General features: G+C 41.2%; 1 protein-coding gene across 2 annotated transcripts in view; it reads left to right on the top strand.

Moving 5' to 3' along the window:
- Positions 1-734: 734 nt before the first annotated feature.
- LOC121188518 (storkhead-box protein 2-like) overlaps positions 735-21,878 on the top strand; it is a 54,431-nt gene continuing 33,287 nt past the window's right edge. Inside the window, exon 1 of one of the 2 annotated variants that reach the window (XM_041048318.1) lies at positions 735-1,643. In XM_041048318.1, coding sequence (XP_040904252.1) covers positions 1,304-1,643 — 340 coding nt within the window. In that variant the 5' untranslated portion in view covers positions 735-1,303. Of the gene's footprint in view, positions 1,644-12,093; positions 12,341-21,878 lie in introns of those variants that run through there. The other variant, XM_041048319.1, reaches the window with a different exon arrangement.

Here is a 21,878-nt window from a genome sequence, read left to right as displayed (position 1 = left end):
AGAACCAGTTAGTTCAGTAGTTTGTTTTATATTATGTTCATTGTTTCCTCAGACTGGCAATGAAACTTGTGGAGTCCATGCAGCTTGAATGCTGTCATTCAAGTTAAGGCATTCTGAAATTCATCCATATTTTTCAAAGATTTTACATTTTATTCAAAACTAATAAAAAAAACTTAAACTGATATTATCATTTGTAATGATAAAAATTGTATTACATTCAAAACAAATGCAAAACAGAAGTATTCTGATGAGTGATCTCAGACTTTTGGACCCCACTTGATATATGATATGTAATATACATGAAATATAACTGAACAGATAAATTGCAAAATAAAATGTGAAAATGATTTGATTGGTGGCCGTGGATTCTGTGGACTTGTATTTCTGAACTCCTGACCATAGCCCTGTTCAGAACTTTATGATTGCGCAGTAGCAAATGTAAAAAGGGCCTTTAACATTTAAACAAGATGCATGTTTAAGAACTGAATGAATAACTGAACACATCACTGAACAAGTGCAGAAAGTGACTAAAAAGGGCTTCTTGATCCGGATGTTTGTTAGATGATCTGGAAGGGTTTACTTCAGTGGCTCTCAACTCTGTTTGGTTATTGTTAAACGTCTCCTAAGCTTTAATTTGAAAGTTTGTCCGGAAGCTAGTGCTGTTAGTGTTGCTTCAGCTCCTTGACGCAGCTCCGTACGTACCGACGCTGCCATCAGTGTACCTGGATGAGACCGTCCTGCACCCTGCCGTGTTCCCCTGCACCGGACCGGAGCGTGCCAGGCCAGACTCACGACACTGTTCTCCCGCGGTGGCAGACATCTCACCCTCTCGCTAACCGTGAAGGCCGGAAAAAAATACAGGTGTCCCACTACTGCCCGGCGACAAGAGGAGGGGGCTGGCCGCATCTGTTGCCAGGGTGAATTCATTAACACGTTAGCATCCAGCTAGCTAGCTGTAGTCCCAGGTACCTAACGTAACTACGGGGTTTACACCGAAAATCACGAATGTCAGCTCTTGTTTGTGGTAGACAGCGCTCCTCATGAATCTATAGTAAATACCGGGTCCGGTAACGGGGTGATATATTAGGTCCGGAGAAGACGACGGACCTGAAAGTTGCGGGAATGGGTTTGATGTAATCTGGAGCTAGGGGGCTAGCTTCATGGAAACACGGTGGTAGCCTGCAGAGCGTAGCTTGTCGCTACACACCCTACTAGCTAACATGGATGGTCAGAAGGGTGTCTCACATCGGTAAATACCATGAGAACACTGCTTTCCACCGACAGCTAGAAGGCCGAAGCGACAATGGAGTCTTTCTTGCAGATAGCTCCCCACTCCCTGGCTATAGTGCTGTCCAGGGTCGGGACTGGGGAGACGGTGGGGGCGGCCGGGGTGTCAGAGAGCGACGATCTACCGAGGCACCACACTGGCTATGAGATTTTTGCTGATTTCAAAGCAGAAAATACCCAGCAGCATGTGTGGAGTCAACGGATTACCGACGCTGTGTCCGAGACCTTCTTCCTGGGCTGGATAGACGAGCATGTGTTGCTGATTCAGGGGAAGGAGGACCACCTGGAGGTGCTGAGGGAGGGATGGATGCGGAGGTCCCTCAACCCGCCTCGGGGATTCACCATCAAATATCTGGGTAAGGTCTATGCAGACCCTCTCATTTCTCCAGGCTTGTGAATGTGAACATCATAATATTCATGATAGTCTGTTTTACTGTTTCTCTGTTGCATTCATACTCAGTTCTGCAACTCATCAGTCAGAAATTCCTGTGGTTTGTGCTTCGTTGGAGCAGATGCATGATAGGAAAAGTAGATAGTAATTGCTGGATGGGTACATTGCAGTCTTTAATTTGTAGCAGATAATTTGCTTTAGTTGCTGCTTCCCTACATTTTATTTGTGCACCTTGTATGTCTGCACATGTTCAGAATTAGACCACTTTTAAACAAAATGAATAATATAGAAGTCCAAATAAATTGTAACTGACTCACAATAAAACATGTGACTAATTAGTAACTAGTCTGGCAGTATTATACCAACAGTTAGGGCTGTAGGAGGAGGTGAACAAGGCATAACTTTATTTAAAAACTTGTTCTAGCCTTTGATCAAACAAGCTAGCAACAAAGCAAGCAGGCTACAACATACACTGAATATGTTGCTCACTTGACTGGATGGTCCAGTGTCATCAGCCGTCCACTGAACAAATTGACTGGAGCTGCAACGATTATTGGATTTATCAATTTTCCTTTTGACAGAAAATAATTTGCAACTATTTTGATAGCTGATTAATCATTTTTCAAGAAACTCTTTTTAGTCTCTGAAATGTGAGGATTTTCCTCTATCCGCTGTTTAATGTTACAGTGAACTGAATAGCTTTGGTTTCTGGGCTGTAGGTCTGACAAAACAAGACATCTGAAGATGTTGCCTTTGGACTCTGAGTATCTGAGATGGACATTCTTCACTGAAACTAAACCAAACTATTTCAGGTGTCGGGGTTATCATTTATTGTTCATCATGTTTAAGTTGAAATGTGCATTCATGTGCAGCATGCTACTCTTGAGCCTCCATATCTCTACTGCCCCCCCCCCCCCCCCCCCCCTCTCCTTGTTTTGTTGTCTGCTCCCTGAAAGGCTCATATTAAATAAAATACACCCTCTTGAAGCTTGGCAGTCAATAGAAGATAACAAATAACAGTCGATGTGCCAACTCTACACACCTTGGCAGTAAACTAGCTAGTAACCACCAGTTTGTGCGGTGGGTGAGTGCCTCTGGCATGTGTGTTTGTGTTGAGTTCAGACTGATCTCAGAACTCATCAGGACCTCTGGCTCTCTCTGTTATTTTCCTTCAGTCCCCCACCTTTTCCCTCTGCTCTCTGTACCCATATGAACTAGCACTGCGTTCATAAAACCCCACTGTGGGGTCATGTTCCCCCAGCAAAACATGGAAGTTTCTACCCCCCCCCCCCCCCCCGCCCCCCCCAGTATTTGTAATTGAACATTGAACATGACCAAATCCTCCTAAAACTGAAAGAAAACTCATCTGTTCTCCTCAATATTCACTGTTGAACCGACTCCAGACGGTACTGGATGTGTAGTGCTCACTGAAGTACTGCATGAAGTACTGTTCATGTTTGTGTTCATGTCAACCAGCAACAATGAACACAACATTTTTAGTGTCTCTTTCTTCTCTAGCTCTGATCTACACTGTCTGTTTGAGGGGTGTAACAGTGTGTATATTCATCCCGAACTATTGTGGCGCAGATGTTACGGTTCAGTGCATGCAGTTGTATGGAGAATACAATGAAAGTACTGTGAAATCAAATTTGACATGCCTATGTTCCACCTGGGAAGTACTGAAAGTAAAGATGTAAGCCATCAGCGGGTTGGCAACATGCCATGCTGAACTTAGCTGACTGGCGTCTGACTGAGTCAGTCACACAGTGGCCATGGTTTTAAAAATTAATGAATTTTGAGACTTATGGAAACTCGATAATCAGCAATAATCAATAATTGATTATTGCTGATTATTGAGTTTCCATTTGGATTCAAGGAGGTTTATTGTCATTTCTATTCCACATTTACATGAGAATAAAAATGATATTACGACAATAGTAACCCAAAATACACCATAAACCGTATTGCAAGTCCGCTGTTGAATTACTCAACTTCTCTTTTATTGAGAAACATCTCAAAGCACCGTCAGTATTGTGTAGTATAGTTGTAACTTCCAGATTATTATTTTTTTTTACCTTTTAATATGATCGTGATTAATCAATAATCAGTTTTTTCACCACCTCTACTTTTCAGTGTTGTACCTGACTGTGACTTTTGTTTTATATCAGCCCTACATAAAAATATGACCTATACAGAAGTGTACGTTCACTGTTTACATTTTACTGGTTAATGCACTGCAGACTGTACTGGGGGACCTCAGGGAGGACTACACTAGGTGGAACAAACTGTAACTTGCACTACTGTCTGTGCAAAATAAATGGAAACAACTAATTAAAAGCTTTATCAGACAAAAAGGTTTTAAGCTTAATTTTAAAATTAGACTGTCTGCTTCCTGAACCCAAACTGGCAGTTGGTTCTACAGGAGAGGGGCCTGATAGCTAAAGGCTCGGCCTCCCATTCTACTTTTAGAGATTTTGGTAACCATAAGCAAACCTGCATTCTGGGAACGAAGCAGTGTGTTGGGATAATATGGTATTATTGGTACGATTGCACTATTGGTATTTGTGAAAAAAAAAAAAAATGCTGTTCTGTTGGCTGTGTTGTTGTTCTGTACTGCCTGAGAGCAAAGAAAAACCAGAGTCAAATTCCTTCTTTGTATGCACAGACTTGGACAATAGAACTGATTCTGGTACTATCAGCTCTTTGAGATATGAAGGAGCCTGGCCATTGAGGGCCTTATATGTAAGGAGAAGGATTTTAAAATCAATTCTTAATTTTACAGGGAGCCAATGAAGAGAAGTTAATACAGGAGTAATATGATCTCTGTTGCTAATTCCAGTCAGTAATGTTCTCAGTTATCATGCTCAACAGACAGTTGGAGATTAATGTATCTCAAAATAAAGATGGTGTGGAAAGACAAAATACATGACTTAGTGCTGGCCAATAAAGAAAAACTCCCAGAGTGATGGGAACACAGAGATCTGGTACACAGGGCAATTGATAACAGAGGGAGCTATCTGTCTCCTTTCTATAGTGAAAGACTTTTTTTTAGCCTCCAGAGATAGTGATGTGTGTGTCTGTCTGCACGTGTGTTGAGGTTTTCTGCTCTGATTAAAGAGAAGAAAGGCAGGAGTGCCATGAATAAAAGCCTTATTCTTCCCCTTACCACAGACATGTACACAGACCAGTGGTAGTAGAATAGAGATGTACCACACAGACACACATGTACATAGATTAACTGTGGTATGTGTCAGATATTTGACCTCATTTGCATTTGTCCATTCACTAGTTAGTGTGATGAGAATATGGTTAACGCTATTGCCCACACTGATGTGATGTTTTCTAGGCACAATAAAGGCTATCTCTGCTAAAAGAAGTTCTGGATCTACTGGGGCTGTAGCCTCCCGGTCAGTTGGTCAATATGCTGTTGGTGGTGTTATGTTTGAAAGGAGAAAAGTGCTACGTCAGTCGCCTTCTAGGATTATCCATTATTTTCTGTGGCGGGGAGGGGGAAGCAAACATGTCACTTTCAAGCCATTTCCAAGCTGCTGCTTTGCTCTGGTAAAATGATTTTATAACCACATCAGCTGTATTTACGTATAAAATGATCAGTCAGAGAGAAAGTCAGAAGGAAAAGTCAGTAGATTTGTCACCAGGCGCTTCTTTTGAAAAAAAAAAAAAAAGTGGCTAAAGGGTCTGAAAACTGAGTAAATCAAGTCACAAAGGCACCAAGCTGGTAACACTGACTGCAAATGCCCCGATGATGTAATAGAAAGTGTTAACGTTATTCCATTTTGAAAGATTAACAGCCAGTGATGAAATTCCAATACATAAATGGCCGACCAATGGTGTAAGATCATCATTCAGTCCGTCAGTCCGTCAATCAGTCAGCGACAGACATTCTCTGCTGCGGTTCAGGCAGAAACACCATGACAGTGAATCAGGTAAATCAGGTTTGATGTCAGCAAATAAAAGTAACCTTAAGCTGATGTGCTAGCTTGAAGCGCATCTCTCTGTAGTCTGTCTGCTGCGCTAATGTAGCTAGGTCGTTCATCTCTTGGTCTGTTTGCCAGCCACTTCCAGCCAGCTGTCCTCTGTAACCTTGTGCATCTCAAAAGTGACAGTAAAATACAACTATTTATTATGTTTGATAAACATAATAAATAGTGAGGGCACCTATTAACTGTTCTTCAAAGATCTTCTAAAATAGCTTGGTCAAAATTATTGGTATCCCTTAGAAATGGTGAGACGTCAGTGGATTGTAGTGATATTTCAAGCAGACTGTTGTCTTCACTTAGTACCACAGGTGTCTTCAATCAATCATCTTTCATTCAGTCTATTTAAATGGAGAGAAGTGCTCATTGTGCTGTTTGGTGTCATTGGGCCACATTCAACAACCAGTTGTACGAAAAGATTTGTTCTTAAGTGATTTAAGGGACTTTGTGGCATTCAGCAGTTTTCTTATGCATAGGAACAAAAGTGTAAAAGTCCCATTAAGAGCTACCAAAATGCGTAATTGCAGTGCTTGCCTCAAAGGGGTATGCGCCAAAATATTAGGTTAAGGGTCCCAATATCATTGTGCATTCCATTTTCATTTGTTGTATTATTTCGAATAATGTTACACTGAAAATCAAATGTCAGTTCTAATATGTCACATGTCGGTTCTAATAAATATGGAACAGAGAATTACTTTACTTTTTCGCAATTACCGATTACTTTATTTCAGAGACAGTTGTGGTTTTCTTTTTTAAGGTACCAGAATAGAAGGTACCATTTGACCAGGTATGTTTCCTTAAACACCTGGTCACTGTAGTTTTTTTTTTTTTCACAAACAGGAGGAAATAGTGCATTTGTTGGGGACTATTTTCAGTAGTGGATTAATCCACCAGTGTATGAAAGACTGAGTCACAGTGTATGTGTGTTCGTGGTAATGAATGAACATGTCACCCAGTGCAACAGTGAGGCTCAATGATGAGTTTTTAATAGTTGCTGAATGTCAATGGAGCTCTATGGCACAGAGGAAGGAGACACATCAGGCTGTGGCTCTTCACATGAAGAAGAATGGACAGTATAGTCAGACTTCTCTTTCTGCTTGTCTTGTTCCTGCTCTGTACAGCGCTTCTCAGGAGGATTAATAATGTGTGTTTGGCTCAGGGGCACTCAGATAAGCTCTGTGTACTGCAGTGAACAGTAGAGCTGCCCTTATTCAGGAGATCAAGTTACAACTATGTGGTTACTACACACCTTTCTCTGTGTCTGTGTCTCTACAGACACACGTTTGATCGTGTACAGACAGAAGAAGCTGAGCCTTTCATCAAGAGGAAAATTACTTTTACGACTCACACATTCATGTATAAAACAGAGCTGTATTTGGTGTGTGTGTGTGTGTGTGTGTGTGTTGGGGTGCCAGCTGTGTATGCCTGCAGGCATGGAGTTTCCTGTCCCTCTCTCTCCTCTTTTGTTTGTCTGACTCTTTCATTTTTCTGTCCTTTTAATTAGTTTCATTTGAAAGTCAAAGCCATGCGCTGCCAGGACAGGAGTTACCATAGCACAAACACAACAGCTGCATCTGCTTCATCTACAACCACCAACAACCCAACTGTGAACGTCTTTTTCTTCTGCTCATGACAGGGAGCGCCCCTGTCCAGTTCAGTCCAGTTCCTGTTGAGACCTTTCACATTAAAAGCTTGTGTAGAACCAGTTTAATGCAGTAACCTAGTTGGCCCACTAGATGACTGCAGCTCACTGTAGAACAAGAACAACTGTACTTCCTCACTGACTTCCTTCAGTTGACAGGTGAACCAAACACCACTGCTCAAAAGTATCAAACAGAATTACAAAAGAGAACTGTTTCAACATTAAAGAAAGAATCCCGTTCAGTCTGATTGTCTGCTCACAGTGCTGGAGAGCTGCATCAGCACTGTCAGAGGTCACCTACTGGTTATTTCTTTTGTGTCATAGTCAGTGTATCTTTTCACACTCACATTATACAGTTTCATGTGGCACCCCCATTGTACCAAACCATTAAACAAAAGTAATGAAAACTAATACACATAAATGAACAGTTTTCCTGTGTTTATCTTTGAGATCTAACAAACATATTAAAACATTTTAAAGTTAGTTTCATTACTCATAAAATAGTTGGAAAGCCCAAGTTTTGGATGTTTTTTAAACCTGCATTGATGACATCCATGTTAGCTTCGTCTTCAGATCTTCTCTGCCTTTTGCTGACATGTTGAAAAAGCAGGATTCACTGCCACCAGCTGTCCATTAGTGGAATAACATGGCTTGCACTAACATTTACATTACAGTCCTCTGAAAAAGTGTTGTGTCACCCACATGCTCATGCATGTGTGCGTGTGCTAGTGAAGCGTGAGATATCAGCACATCACACCATAACTTTACAGTGTCACTTGTGGTGAAAAAGTCCACAGGGTACTTACATCTCACATAGACTTTTCTGCTCCATCCAAAAGGGGCTTACAACAGTACAGTGAAAAGTGTATACCTGCTGAATGCTACAAAATTAAATTGATAATAGATTTGATATTTGACATTTTAGACTCCTCACTTTGTACTTAGGGTTAGGATTTAGTTAATCAAAACTAAATCAAAATCACTGGATGGTTTAGTGAGTATGAACATGCTGTAAATCATATGCTGTGGTCTACAAAGCCACCAGATCTCGAGCCAGTTGAACACTTATGGAAGATTTTGCAGTAACATGTTAGACAGTTCTCTCCACCACCATCATTATCAATCACCCGATGAGGGAATATCTTTTGAAGAATGGTGCTCATCCCTCCAGAAACTTGTAGAATCAATGCCAAGGAGCATTGAAGCTGGAGGCACGTGGTGACTCAACACCTGACTATGACACTTTATATGGGTTTTTCTTTTAATTTGTATCCTGTTTGTTGGTATGTTTCTGTAGGTGTGACAGGCTGATTTGATTTGTTGTTCCATTTTCTTGACTGCATTCCATCATCTAAACGAGACACAAGCCCCATTTGGACAGTATTTATTTCTCCTGGGGAAGTGTCATGATTTTAAAATTAGTTGCTTGTACCTGTTTGTGAACCAATACAACAACACAAAAAGTATAGCTGCAGTTTTAAAAAAAAATCTAAATGGTGAACAATCCATCATGGCAGACTTAAATCGCATAGGCTCTTTTGTCGAGCACATTGAGTGGGACTTGTGTGCCAAAATTGCTTCATGTTTCTAGCTTATTCCAGCTCATGGCAACTTTAGCCATGGCAGAAGACAAATAACAAAGCTGCAAGGAGCACTGAACAAGTCCTCACACTATGAGCCTATTGGAGCAGTGGCACACACGATGTTAAAGCAGGTTGTATGAGATTGTTCTGAATTTATACAACCAAATAGTTTAACATCACTTATTGTGTCCAGCAGTTGTGTATTTGTATCATGCCAGAAGACAGATACATGCACAGATAGACCCTAAAAGGAGCTGGGACCCCTGCCTTTTTGCCTTCAGACTTGACAAGCTTCACAGTACAATATCATCAGGGTCTTCAGGCTTTTCTAGGCTGAGGAATTTGATGACCACTGGACACTTTTTTTTTTTTTTATAAATCGACATACTGTATAATACCCATGCTTACCAATTATCATACATCTGAGTGAAAAGTACTGCAGAGGCTACTTTGTTGCCCTCGCCATTATGCCACAACTATGCCCAAGACCCATATAAGGTATCAAGTTCATTGAACCACTTTGTGGTGTTCACCAAAACAGCTTGATAACACACAACATAAACTTCCCCCATATGGAGATGATGTGCTGCTATTCCCCCAGAAGTCTCATTTTTCCCTCCAAGAAATCACAAAACCTTGGTTTATTTTCAAAACTGTCTAATTACTCCATAAACTGGAACAAATTCATGATTTCACCTCTAATGCAGGAGTTGGTCCCGTGTAACTTGAAACCCTTACTCCAGTCCATTGGAAAACTGTCATTCTGCAAAGATAGAGAAGCTTTTGTGTCTCCAATTAAAATATATAATAAAATTCAAACCTAGCACAACCACGGAGAATAAAAATAGCGGATCGAGAACCTGATCAATGCCCCGTATCACATAATTAAGAGTGAGCAGCCCTTTATGGCATTTGAAAAAACTGTCGCGCCTCGCAAGAAGAACGGGACGGATGTGGGCTCCCAGTTCATGTGGCGTGACAAAGGTGTAAATTCTATGATACACACGATGATATAGACACACAAGCACACACACAGACAGACAGACACCTTTTTTGTTCTCACTGTTAGTATTAAATGTGACTGACAATTAAATGTGAACGATTTCGAGAAATAAACACGGTTTTGTTTAAAAAAAAAAAAAAAAAAGTCATTTCATTTTTTGGTGGCTGGACCAGTGAAAATGCACAAGGGGCCAGTAAAACTTGAATCTACTGGCCAAGCGGGCCAGTAAGAAAAAAATGTTACGTTGGACCCTGAGTATAAGCTGAATAATGTCAGTTTTACCAAAACCCGCCCTCACATTTCATTGATGAGTTGGATTATCTTTGAATAATCATTAGACACAATCATTTTATATTCAGAATTTGAATAAATACATTTTGTTATAGACTGAATCTGACACTGAATAGAATAGAATAGTCTTTAATGTCATTGTACATGTAGACTGCACAACGAAACTGCCGAGAAATCCTGAATGTGACGACTGTACCCTTCAGTAGACAGCCTGTTTGACAATGACTGTAGCGGTCCTAAAGTGTACAGCGTGGACAGACTGGGCTACTGCTGTTTGTGTTCACACGTGTCTTTAACATGAACTTGTGTGGTGGCTGAGCTCATGTTGCTGGGTGTAATGACGCAGTATTACCAAAGAAAGTTGTTTTCGGTGATGTTGAGCTGAAGGCTTACAACAGCTACAGCACACTACTGACTAGAAATACTGTCTGTTGCTTGGGTTGCTGAGTGTGTTGCAGCATTTGGTCAGTGTATTGCTAACTAAAGAGTCAACTTAAACGCCCCATGCTGATTGGCTGGCTCATGGACTTGGCTTATATCCAACAAGATTTAGAACACACACACACACACACACACACACACACACACACGTCTTAGCATTTTCCCTTTCAGCTTCTTTGAGAAGCACAAGTGGTCTCACAGAGCAGTCCTTAGCCATATGATATCAGTGTGTTTTCTCTGAATGGGCAGCACCATTGAGCTTTAAGAACAGGGGGGGGAGAGCTTGAGTTGTGTTATTGGACTCTCCCACCCCTCCCCTCCCTGCTCTCCCACAACAACACGGTGAGCCACGGAGTGAGTGCAGATAGGCGAACTGGCAGAAAGGCAGAAAGCGAGAGACACGGACGGAAGAGAAGACAAAGAGAAGCAGAGGCATTGCTCGCTCCACTCTGGATTAACCCTTTCTCCTGACTAAATGTTGCTGTTTGTGGATTTCTCGCTTTTACACGTCTTCCATCTCCCCATTGCTCAGCTTGCTTACACTGTCACACACGTACACACGCACACACACTTTTTCCCTGAGGATTAACAGCTGGTGTGTGTGAAAGGAGTCCTGGAGGAATGCTCATGGACGGATGGAGGTAGAACGGAGGAGTGTATGTGCTTTTCCCATGGACATTGTGTCGTTCTCTCTCCTCCCTCGGCTGGCTGAGCAGCCTCTTTCCCTCTCACTTTCTTTTGTATTAGCACCCCCTCCCTCACTCCCTCCTTCCTTTCTTCCCTCCCTCCCTTTGCTGCACAGGCTTTTGTCTGTCTGACAGGGATCCAGGCTTGTCTTTTTACCGCTCTCCCTATCCAGCGACCCCCTTCAACTGATTCAAACAGCACCATCCCCTCATCCCTCATTCTTAGGCTAAAGCTAAGACCACAAGAATCTGACTCTGAGCAAAGGCACCAGGCTAGGCTAACAGCTAGCCGCTGGAGAGGTGTAGACGCCTCAGCTTGTCACTGCTAAGTGTCTGTTTGTTGTGTGTGTGTGTGTGTGTGAGAGTGAAAGAGTGTGTGAATCAAGATACAATACAGAAGCACTAGCTGACAGATCAACAGTCGTTCCATGGTGGATTTGGTGTGACCTGAGAGGAAAGGCAGCAGGAGGAAGGAGAGGAGTGTATGCTGAGCTGGAGGTAACATCCCCCAGCACATGCTGCGCAGCATGCTCTCCTGAACCATCCTGTGGACTTTGTGGTCATGTCACCACTGACATGACCATGAGGGAGTCTGGTCTAACTGGGACAGGAATTCTTTACTTCGCAACATGGTGGTTGTTTAATTTTCATTAGCTGATTTATTACCACTAATCCTCCACAATGGAATTTACGTGAGGAACTGGGAACTTGCACCGTTGGGCCAACCACTGGGCCCAATTACTCCAAAGTTTGCTTGTGGAAAACCAATTTTGACTCAGTCTTGTAGATAGATTTTCTCTCTGTTGTCTGCCACCCAGTGTGGTGAGGATGAAGAAGACAAGCGGCAGCACGCTGAGGCGTGCATGGCCCAGCTCTGATCTGCCACCAGCAGCCTCTATAGAACCTCACAGAAGCCGGCGTTCGCGCAGTGAGAAGGACTACATAATCCACAAACACAGCAAGAGGAACCACTACCCTCCGCAGTATGTGTGTCAGAGTCCACCTGCTTACATACACACAGGTACTGTATGACCACACAGACAGAAGTGCTGCTAGGAGTTACCACTGGCTGAAAATGAGTTTACACTGTTTTGACTGGGAGAAATACTATGGAAAGCTGTTTCTGTGCTATTTGGGAGCTCTGATATTCTTGCTTAAAAACCAAATTGTTTATGTCTTATTAGAGAGATCATTTTACCATTTCATACACAGTATTTACATATGACCACGCTGTAAATGCATCAGTATAAAAAATGTTGTGAAAGGGTACTCCAGGGATTTAGTGTTTGCCTCCATAAAGTTTCTGGGCTGACAAGGGACAGATTTAGAAAAAAATGGTCCAAATCAATGTGGCAGAGTTTCAAATATACTGATTTTTGGCATTAGTAGCATGAGTTAAAAAAAAAAAAAAAAAAAAACTCGGGATCCTACACATTAAGAGTTAACGCTTTCCCCCTGACATCATGTAGCTGTTTCTTCACGCTGAGTGGTACTCCTTATGATGAGTAATGGGCAGTGAAGCAGGTGTATGACTGGCAGGTCAGCAGGATAAATCTGGACCCTTGGTCCTCCCTCATTACCACCATTGGGGTGGCCTTGAGAAAGGCCCCTGAACAAGGTGCTGCTCTTGTGGAGCAGCCCAGTGAGGATCAGGTCACTTGGTTGCACTGGGCAGCTTTGGATGTGAATGTTGAATGTTTGCAAGATTTTGCTTTCAGTGAAACTTCCCTGAATAAATTAAGGTAAAAAAATATGGAGGATTTCCCCTTTAACATGCCTTTGATGCCAAGTATGATAAGTGAACCTGTACCGTGGATTTAAAAAAAAAACAAAACAAAACATAGATCAGAAGAGCCCTACTTCCATGTTCACAGCCACCGACTTAACTGGGGGAACTGATGATGGTTGTTGCCATGGATACCATTCAGTATCCATGGCAATTTGTGCCCATGTGTGTCCATTCATTACAGATTGTTGTTACCTTGAGTGGAACGCAGGTAGTGAGAGGTGTTTCTTTATCTTATGCAGTGATGCATGAATGTGCATAACTTAGCATTAGCTAATGATGACCACAGACCTGTGTTGGTGCACTGAGGCTCCTGGAGCATCGTGCCCTGCATGACGTGAGCAGACATTATAGTTAACGTGTGGGATGTCTCCTGTTGGACAGCGGGGTATGTCAGAGAAATCAGATAATAAGGAGAGTTAAGTTCTACACCAACAAGTGCAGACAGTGTCTGATTTATTTTTGTTGTTTGTTTGCTGCCTCATAAATGACCTCCTAGGCTGTGAGTCTGATTTGCATAAAACTTTGCATATAGAATCTATGGACTCTGGAAGTGTTGCAAATGTTGCAGCAATTACGCCTATTGACATAAAACTTGGCTCAGTAGTTTCCCATGCTCTACTGAGGTTCTGGGAAATTTGATGTCAGTCAGCCACTAGGTGGTGTTTTTTTTTTTTTTTTTGCAAAATCATGAAATATAATAAAATTATTTTTCCAGACTACTCTTAGGCTGTATGTGCGATCTGCATGAAAATTTGCATGTATCATCATCATCTTTCTACTCTCATAATCACAAGTTATTCAAAGAGTTTTTATACTCCAAAAAACTTTGGCCAGTAGTTTATTGTGCTACACTAATATTCTTTACAGGTGGTGCTTTTACAAAACGTTGAACATACGTGAAACCTACTTTTTCAGACTCAGGTTGAAGTCGAAGGCAAGGTTAACTATACTTTCTTGAATGCCCCAGTGAAATATCCCTCAGAAATATTCCAACTTCGAGGAACTGTTTTCCAGTCTCTGTGCTGCTCCTAACCTTAAGACTTAGACTGCACCTGTATCACCTCAACAGGCCTCTGTGTGCAAATGGTGCAGTGCTCTTGGGCCGACTGTAATACCTGCCTGTAGTTCTAGTTATTATTGCTATTGTGGTCAGACTCTTTTTGTGCTGTTGAACTTCTTACCTATTTGAATCTAACTTCTTTTAACTGTCTCCATACAGTCCAAAATGCATCTTCTAACATATATTTAACACACACTTTTCACATATCACTGCAATTTATCCTCTCTGCACTGGCCCCTACGTAAATTCCGTATCCATTTTAGAATTCTGATGCTGACTTTTAGAGCCTTGCATGGCCAAACACCCCAGTATATGGCTAACTTCCTCCTCCTTTACATGGCCAGTAGGGCTGTTAGGTCTGCTGATCAAAACCTACTGGATGCCCTGCTATAAAACCCATGGTGACCCTGCTTTTCAAGTTTTTGCACCTAACTTATTGAATGCCCTCCCCTTATTGCGATCCTTAGACTCCTAGTGAGATCTTTATGAAGAAGCTGAACACATTTTTATTCATACAGGCTTTTGGTCAGCCTTCCCATTTTATTTATTGTTTTTTATTGGTTCAGGTCCTCATCTGTGTTCAGAACTTTTTGTTCTACTGTTGTGATTTTAATTTTTAGCCATGTGCTGTTTATTATAGTTGCTATTTTTTCATATTTATATTTTTTTATTGATATAAAGTACTTTGTGGTTTTGTATCTGCAAAATGTACTATACAAATTTATTTTACTCATTGCTTACTTACGCTTGTGGGATTCACTGTCTCAGGAGGAATCTGGAGCTTGCTAGCCTGTGAGTCATCCATATTGAGATCTTCCAGCTTCTAATACTTGAAGCTTTGGTGCGAAAGGAGTGGTAGACCAGAAGTGCGTTCACTTATTAATTGACAGTCGTGAGCTCCCATCCTGACTCCTTGTTCTTCTCTGATTGGTTAGAACTTTAGGAGGGAACATCTCAGCTCTGCTGCCAGAGGGGTCACTCATTAAGGCCTTTGACAGCACCCCTCCACCATTTCAGCTGAAGAATATTACACACTGTAGCTTTAAGTCCAATATTTGTCAGTGTAGTTTAAGCCTGTACTTTCAGGCTTTAGGATACACTGGAGAGCCAGTTACTCAGACCACATTCAGAGGTGCTCTCAGCTGCATGTGGTTACATTGTGTCCTGGGGCCACACTGAAGGACTGTCTACTCACCTGACATCCTCTGTTGTGAGCAGATGTACAGTGGCAAGAAAAAGTATGTGAGCCTTTTGGAATTTAACAATCTGATCACATGTTTCACCAGAGGTGCAGGTGGAGACACATGCTAATGCCGATGTTGATTGGTCGCTAGCTGTCAGGAAGTCGGGCCTTAGATATTGTGACTGTAGAGAGGCTGCGGGGGACGAGCAGAGTGACTGCTTAAGTTCATGCTTTTAGAAGTTCTGATTCTGAATCTCTCATCAATATTTTCACTGGAGATACTAGACCTCATGAATTTTAGCCCCTTTTGTTTAAAAAAAATGACAAATCAACATATGGATTAATTGATTAACTGTTTTAGCTGTGGTTATAAAACTAGCAGTTCTTTGTCATTACCACAGCTGGATATCTGTAGCTGTCAATAAATAATAAAATAATACTAACAAACTATCAACAATCAAATAAAGCTCAGCTCAAAGAAAAAAGATAAATCGGGTCTGAGATAATACAAACAAGGCTGCCAGATTTTACTGACCTGATCTGCCTTGGTATGAAGAGTACTTGTAAGATATTCCAAAGGACCCAACCTAAATTTAACTTTACAATAACCCTTAACAGAAAGACCTTTACCACTAGTCCACTAGTGTTCATTTTCCAGTTCACATAGTATTTCAGACCAATACTTGTGTAATTTACTACATGGCTATATGTAGTTGGGTATCTATTTTACATTTGAGACACAGAAGAGAAAGTGAGGGATTAAAGGAATGCCTGCGATTAGGGGCTATATGTATTCTTTGTATGAATCTCAAGTGGATGGCTTTTGTTTGAGTACAGATGGATTTCTTTTTAACATAACTCCAAATGTCCTTCTGTGTCTCCTCATGAATAGTCACTGACAGTTCCTTCTCTCATGCACCTTTAACTCTCTGTATTAGTAGGAGACATTCCATGCATTAAACCTTAAAACAAATTAAGAGATACCTTTTGTGGTTGTTGAAGCAGTATTTTCTCAATAGCAGGCGTCTGACGATGAGCATACTCTTTGAAATGTAATTCCTTGTTTGTAAGAAATGAAAAAAAATCTTGTTTCGGGGGTTGGTGTTTCTTTATCAGTTGTTCAAATTACATTAGACTATTATCTGAAAATAAGTCTCTTACTATGTTTATATCTTTGTTATTCCATTGCCGGAAGCACGGATCCAACATCCATGGCAAAAATTCAAGATTGTCAATCAATTAATTAATTTGAACTTCCTTTACAGATGGTGGGCTGATCGCTTGCCTTCAGATCATTGATTATTTTGGACTGCCACAATTATCTCTTATGTTGCTATTTTAAAATTCTTTAAACACATGGTTATGACTTTCAATAATGACGATTTAATGTCCAGCCAAACAGAGAAAGTTATGTCATGTCATGATCTGCCACTTATCTGGGTCCAGGCCCAGGTCGCGAGGGCGACTGCCCCCCAGTCCACAATGCACCGAAGTCCTATGGCACCTCTTACGGGTGGTAAGCCCATGGGAGGTGGTGCCGCCCGGAGTGGGGTTCAAACCCACGACCCTGCGAGATTGAGTCTCATGCTCTACCAACTGAGCTAACCGGGCGGCCAACAGAGAAAGTTTTGTTCTCTATTCCTTCAGAAATAAACCCTGAATGAGCACACAGCTGATATATTTTGATATTTGGCAAATCTAAGCCCCTGATAGAGCCTGGCAGCTGCAGTACTGCCATTTTTAGTCTAGGTCTACATTAATTCCAAGTGAAAGAGCTGAGCCAACTATTTAAATCTTTTAGAATCCTATTTCAAAATAATACAGGAGTCATTTGAATGGGATAAGACAATTTGGGTAACACATTAATTTTTATTAGAGCTATATGTCCCAACCAAGAAACAGGAAGTGAGTTTCGATACTCTATATCTTGTTTTATTTTACCAATAATGAAACAGAATTGGCTTAGGCGACCATTTGTAAAGAAAGGATAGCGTAGTATTAGATATGGCAGTAAGACTACCCAGGGGCATAGCCTCTGATTTGCTTAAGTTAATCTTGTACTGAGAAAAATTACTAAACAGGTTGACCATCTCATTTGAAACTAGTCCATTTCACAATTTTAATACAGAGACAAACTTTTTGTCTCAACTCGGTTGATTGCTTTCTCTGCATCTAGGGAAAGTGCAACATCATTTATAGATTTTTTTTCAAAGGCCTCGATAACTTTGAAGAGACGTCTAATGTTAGTTAAATTTAGTTTGATTGGGAAAAAGGTCCTCTAAACGAGTACTTAGAATTTTAGAAAGCACTTTTCAGTCCACATTTAACAAAGCCATGGGTCTACAGGAAGAAGTCCTTACACTCCTGAAGTCCTGAACTTTGCAACCATCAGGCCCTGGTGACTTTCCACTCTGGAGATGTTTAAAGGAACAAAATAACTTCATCTCTTATAAATATGTAGTCTGAAAAGACTACTGTTTTTCTGATAGTGTTGGGAGATTGATCTGAGAAAAAAAGTCTTCCATTAACTGCATCACTTGTTTGTTAAGAAGAGTACAAAGCTGTATAAAATTCCTTGTTTCAGTCATGTATCAATCTGTTCTCATATACCCTGATGCCCTTAGCATCAACAATGGCTCCTATTGGCTGGAACTCTTTTTTCTTCTACTCTTTTTTAGCAAGGTATGCAAGATATTTCCCTGGCTTTCCTCTGCACTCATAAAACTTGTTTAGTGTCTCATTCTTTTCTCTATATCTTTAGTGAGGAGACAGTTCATTCACTGTTGAGCCTGGTTTATTGAATCTTTGAGTTTTATATCCATAACCACTCTGGCATTATCAGATATACCATACTGCCTATGCTACAAGACAAAAATGAATGCAGTTCATCTTTGCTGTTAAATTTCACCAGTAAAACAGTAAAATACACATTTGGTTAAGATTAGATCAAACCTTGGATATAAATGACAGAGATTTATATGGGCCCCAGACAGTGGAGACACATTCCTCAGGCCTTAAAATCACCTGAACTGATCAATGACATATCAATATGTGAACAAAATCAATATGTCCCTGCCAGAGATGGTGTAAACAAGGCCTTTCATAAGGCAACTATCAGAGCTGACCTTATAAGACAAAAACAGAAACCTGATAAAAGACAAAACATTAACAAATGGTTTGATCAAGAGTGCAAGATCAGGAAAGACCTGAGTAAAGTATCAAATGAAAAGCGATACCATCCAAACAACCCAGCTTTACGGATCAGGTACAGTGACATTTTAAATAAATATAAGTGCAATTAGGACCAAAAAACCAAACCATACCTACATGAAACTTGGAAGATAGTGAGAGTGGAATTAACCATAATCTTTTCTGGGATATGTGGAGCAATACAAAGCAATCACAGTCTCTGCAGTCAAGGAAAGCCTGTGCTCCAGACAGCATTAAAATGAAATGCTCAATTATTAGTAGTAATATTTCAAATAAAAGGAAACAAATTTTCCTCAACTACTAACACTACATCTTTGAGTGAATTCTTCCTCAAACACACCACCAATGACCATGAATATACCCTTCATATAAATGGTCAGATACTCAGATGTTTTATTGATTTCAAAAGATATTTTGACTCCATTTGGCACGAATGACTTTATTACAGACATCTGCGGTGTGGCACAGGGGCAAAATATATGATATGTTTAAATCAGTGTATTGGGAATGTATTTTTTGGCGTGCTGTTAAAATTAAAAACAAACCAAATTCTTCCCCAAGAGAAGAAGCCCCATATTATTTAATGTGTATATAAGTGAACTTGCTTTTCAGCTGGATCAGCTCCTGGCCTCTCCCCCTTGGGTACATAGGCGAAGTTCTATGCTGATGACCTTGTTCTATTATCTCCTACTGAACAAGGACAACAGCAACAGCTGGACATGGTAGAGAAACAGCCAGAACTGAGCCCTGGCAGTAAATATTAAGAAAAATAATGTCATAGTTTTTAAAAAGGCCCCAGATGACAGTATGAGCTGTAGTATAACCATACCAGCATCAGGAAGTTTCACCCTGGCAGTGACTGCACCGAAAGAAAGAAGAATAAGAACAGCCTAAGAAACTAAGAGTCCCTTCTCGAACACACTCTGGCCAGGCTCATAACATCACCAATCAGAATAAAGCAAATGATTACACAATTTAAAGAAACCTGTCTGAGACACTAGAAAGAAGATACTAAAATCCAAAGTGGATTGTGGTCACTGTTCAATTAAATTCAAAGAAATGATTAAGGTTTACTTTAACCAGCTCAAGTCTGTGTTTCCCATGAATTAAATGAAAAATACTCGCAGGAGAAGGAAACAGGGCACATATTTCTGCCTGATATATATCTACGTTCACTTCATATAATAATAACAGTTTGTGTGTAAAACACAAACCATGCAATACATAGAATTGAGATTAGGATTTTGGGAGTTTAGCAGTAAGTCTGACTGGTCAAACTTCAACCCAGATATGTAGCTGTTTGTGGCAGAGAAGGAGACAGTTGGCTGAAAAGATCTGGTGGGGGTTCTTTCAAGGCTTTCATAGAGGACAGCTGAGTGATGGAGCAGTGGGCTAGAAGAGCTGTGAATGGAATATTTCTATTGTGTCAGAGTGTCCTCTGGTCTCGTAGTAACCTCAGAAAGGCTATTTTGAATAAAAACAACAACTCTCAGCAGGAGAGACTCTGTGCATCCTGAAGCTGCTGGAACCCATCCATTCATTAACCTCTGTTTGGAGTGAGGCGGTTCAGTGACTTGCTTGGTCTTCTGGCTTTCCCTCTGTTGTTACTAGATCTGCATGTAGCAGCTGAACTTGAATTGAATTGAGATACTGAACTAGCTGACTTTAATTTTAAAGATTAAGGCAGCTAGTGGAAGTGGTGAATTCTGGAAGTGTTTTTTTTTTGGGGGGGGGGGGGGGGGGGCCCTAATGCCATTTAGCCTTTCTTAGTAATTTCTTAAAGGAATAGTTAAACATTGTGGTGACTTTAATTCTTATTGTTATTTTCTTTCTTTCTGAGAGTGAGATGTCCTTTTATGCATTGCAGTTCTTTCCAGCAAGTATTTTCTCTTAACTTAAACAGGGGCAAGTTTTGTATTCAAATAGTGAAATCAACTTCTGAAAATGTAAGGAGACATGGACAAAATGGACATAAGCAACTTCTTTGATGTAAACATGGAAATATGTAGGCGTTGCCCCTGTAGATTCAGGTGAGAAATATTCAATTTCTTCAAAAACAGTAACTGATCAACATGCTTAAAGGTGAGAACACTCCTGTAATTACAATGTCTAGATGAAATGTTTGCATCGGACGTTCCCTGAGAAAATGGTTGAGTGCTATATAAATAACACTGACTTGACTTAACTTGACTCATAATGTAGTGATTAATTATTATGTCCCCAGTAGTTAAGAAATATTTCACATTTCTCTATGTGTGCTACCACACATGGCTGCGTACGTCCCAGTGCCACATCAGCCCTGATGTTGCCGGTAAACACAGAAGCAGCCAGGCAGAATCAGCCAAGAGTGTGATCAGAGAGACATACCTGCTCTGGATAGGCCCAATGCCCTCGCCCCTGCCCCCCTAGTGCTCAGCTTGAGGGATGTGATGAAGGTATGGTGGGCGTGGCCAGCGGCTGCTGGAGGTCAGGCTTGGGGGTGCCGTTATTGCTGTTGCTACTGTCACTGGAGAGGCTTCTGGCGACAGTGGACACCCAGCTGTTCCTATGAAAGAGGGAGAGTGACTTCCATCCTGCTGCTGAAGCAGTATCCGTGTACCGACAGGTCCTCCACACACTGCGCCTAGTTCCTCCTCTTTGTAGATGTGATGGCTTATCTCCTCATGGTAGTTCTCGCATGGCTTAGACCTGAGGTGGACGGGAGCTGCTGCAACCTACTAGTGCCGTATGGATACCGTGAACTGTCACCCCCGATGGCAGAGGAGAACGTGACAAGCAGAACCAAAGTTGGCTTCTACCTGGTGGCGCAAGCTGAGGCAGCAGAAAAATTCATTGGGGAGTGCGGTGTGCTTGTTACCCACAATTTGGTCAGTACAAATATCTGTCTCTGAGGCAGAGGTCTTGAGAGGGGTTAACCCAGAGGTCTCAAACCTGCAGCCACATGGCCCTTTGTGGAACAGGCTTGAGACCTCTGGGTTAACCAATAGCAAAGCCCATTGGTGGACAGAGCACATACGAAATAGAACTGGATGTCTACAAAGTCAAAAGATTTAGGCTGAGGTTTACACTACCCCCCCGTAGTAGTGTCAACAGGCCATGATCCGACATTAACCCTTTTTAAAGTGACATTTGCCTCTCATCATCACTTCCATAAAAACATTGCTTTAACTTTGCTCAGCAATCACTTAACAGTAATTTTTTTTTCTGTTTACACGTGTTGAAGAGAAAAAAATGCGACAAGTTCAGACCTGGTTTTAGGCTTAGAATCAAGTTTAAGGCGAGAGTAACACTGATAACGGTTTTCAAGAAACTTGACC

This window comes from Toxotes jaculatrix, chromosome 10, assembly GCF_017976425.1.
Source record: "Toxotes jaculatrix isolate fToxJac2 chromosome 10, fToxJac2.pri, whole genome shotgun sequence".
NCBI lineage: Eukaryota > Metazoa > Chordata > Actinopteri > Toxotidae > Toxotes > Toxotes jaculatrix.
This window is presented reverse-complemented; position numbering and strand designations above follow the sequence as displayed.